The sequence below is a fragment of the Arachis hypogaea genome, chromosome 16 (genome assembly GCF_003086295.3).
Source record: "Arachis hypogaea cultivar Tifrunner chromosome 16, arahy.Tifrunner.gnm2.J5K5, whole genome shotgun sequence".
In the NCBI taxonomy this organism is placed as follows: domain Eukaryota; kingdom Viridiplantae; phylum Streptophyta; class Magnoliopsida; order Fabales; family Fabaceae; genus Arachis; species Arachis hypogaea.
Window position 1 is genome coordinate 30,841,767 of NC_092051.1, and position 2,685 is coordinate 30,844,451.

At 34.5% G+C, this 2,685-nt stretch overlaps 1 protein-coding gene across 1 annotated transcript; it reads left to right on the forward strand.

Moving 5' to 3' along the window:
• Positions 1-307: 307 nt before the first annotated feature.
• On the forward strand, positions 308-2,393 carry LOC112756944 (uncharacterized). Its single transcript, XM_025805546.1, has 4 exons — positions 308-798; positions 862-946; positions 1,029-1,689; positions 1,810-2,393. Exons 1-4 carry the CDS (start codon positions 308-310, stop codon positions 2,391-2,393), a joined length of 1,821 nt encoding a protein of 606 aa, XP_025661331.1.
• The last annotated feature ends 292 nt before the right edge of the window (positions 2,394-2,685 follow it).

Here is a 2,685-nt window from a genome sequence, read left to right on the forward strand (position 1 = left end):
CATTTAATTTTTTATAAATTATAATTTGATACTATTTATTTTTGTCCTTTTTTATCTTGTAGAAAAAAATTAATTGCATATAGACAACTATTTGAAAAGGAAAAATTCACAAAGCCACTATTACTGCGACAAAATTATTATTTAAAAGAGGTAATTATAATTTTTTATAGTTTCTTTTAGAATACTATTTAAGCATTTGTTTAATGTCTAATTTGCACATACAAGAATAATTTTCTTGCATTTAGAATATATGTAGACTTTTAATGAATAGATTTTTTAAAATCCCTATTTATAGTCCCTCTTAGTCATGTCAATCGATAAGTCATGGATTAGAAAACCACGAACCACGCATGAGTATAAAGATGGTCTAAACAAGTTTTTGGATTTTGCTTTTGAGCAACGATTTCTCGAGGGTCGTAAGATTAAATGCCCTTGTCCGGTGTGTGATTTTGGCAAGTGGCAAACAAGAGAGAAAGTTTTTGAACATTTAATAGTCAAACCATTTCCAAAAAACTACAAAGTTTGGTATTGGCATGGTAAAGAAGCAGTTGGACTTAGGTCACAAGCTCATCAAATTGGTCATATTGTACAAGATGATTCGACATCTCAACATCCAATGGTAACAATGCTCAATGACATGTTTGGAGTTGCTGGACTTGACTTGAATGAAGATGGAGATGGAGATGAAGACAACATAGAAGATGGAGATGGAGACAATGCAAAAAATGAAGAGCACAATGAAAAAAATGTAGAATTTTACAAGTTGTTGGAAGATGGTAATGAACAATTGTATGAAGGGTACACAAAGTATTCAAAACTATCTTTCTTGGTTAGTCTATATCACATAAATTGCTTATACAGAATAAGCAACAAAGCCATGACTGAAATCCTCAAGTTAATAAAAGATGCTTTTGGAAATGCCAAGATTTCAAATACATTCTATGAGGTTAAGAAAACCATAAACAAATTAGGACTTAATTATACCAAGATAAATACTTGCCCTAATGACTGCATGTTATATTGGGGAGGATGAAGATTTGCAAGAATGCAAAAGATGCAAGACATCTAAATGGAGCGAAGCTAAAAAAAAGAAACCGGCAAAGATCTTGCAATACTTTTCACTAAAACTGAGACTTCAACGATTATTCATGTGTTCTAAGACTACTCAATCAATGCGATGGCATGCTTTGGCAGAAAAGAAAGATTCGAAGATGAGGCATCCGTGGAATTCTGAACCTTGGAAGACATTCGATTTACTTCATGATAGGTTTACCGAAGATCCTCGAAATGTACGTCTTGGTCTTGCAGTTGATGGATTCAACCCCTTTGGAGCTATGCGTACAAACTATAGCGTTTGGCCAGTGGTGCTTATTCCATACAATCGACCTCCATGGGAGTGCATGAAGCCAACATCACTTATCTTGTCAATGATTATTCCCGGAGAGAAAATGCCGGAGAACAACATAGACGTATACTTACAACCTCTTATCAAAGAGTTAAAAGAGTTGTGGTATGATGGTATTCAAACATTAGATAGGTTCAAGAATGAAATGTTTACATTGCGGGCAGCATTAATGTGGACAATTAGTGATTTTACAGGCCTTGGTAACTTATCTGGGTGGAACGTACACAGTAAATATGCTTGTCCCACATGTAACTTCAACACTGATTCATATAGATTAAAGCATGGTGAAAAATAGTATTTTTTGGGGCATCGCTGTTTCTTAGAAAGGGGTCATAAGTTTAGGCTAAGTCGTGCAAAATTTAATGAAAAAGTTGAGTTGAGGGATCCCCCAACAATACTAACAGGGTCAGAAATATTGGAACAACTTGAAGGCATCAATGTTTCATTTAGGAAGGAACTACAGGCAAGTAAAGATAAGAGGACTCGGCAAAAATTTGTTGAAGAAGATGATGAATCGGGAATGTGGAGGAAGAAAAGCATATTTTTTTATCTTTCTTATTGGGAGTCTAACTTATTGCGCCACAATCTAGATGTTATGCACATTGAAAAGAATATTTGCGACAATGTGTTATACACTTTGCTCAATGAGACTGGAAGGTCAAAGGATAATCTCAAAGCTCATAAGGATCTTAAAGAAATGGGTATAAAGAAAGATTTATGGCCAGATGAAAATGGGAGATATCATCCATCTTTGTTCACAATGTCAAATTCCATGAAAGATATATTATTGCATACTATAAAGAATATTAGAGTACCAAATGATCTCTCGAGTAATATTTTTCGGTGTGTTGACTTGAAGCAAAGAAAGCTCTCTGGATTGAAGAGCCATGATTGCCACGTCCTTATGCAGCAACTATTACCCATTGCCATACGTAATGTGCTACCAGATAATGCAGTGCTAATAGAGTTGTCTTCATTCTTTCAATAGTTGTGCTCTAAAAGCTTAAGTCTTACAGAACTTGAGAAACTCCAAACTCGAATAATCCTTACCCTTTGTCATTTAGAAATGTTGTTCCCTCCTTATTTCTTTACAATCATGGTTCATTTAACCTGTCATCTAGTTGATGAAGCAAAACTTGGATAACCAGTACACTATAGGTGGATGTATCCTATTGAGAGGTAAATATCTCTTTTCAATCATTGATCATTTAACCTGTCACTTAGTTATATCTTGCTTACTAAAGCCAATTATACAAACTGGGTATTTATGACATTTGAAG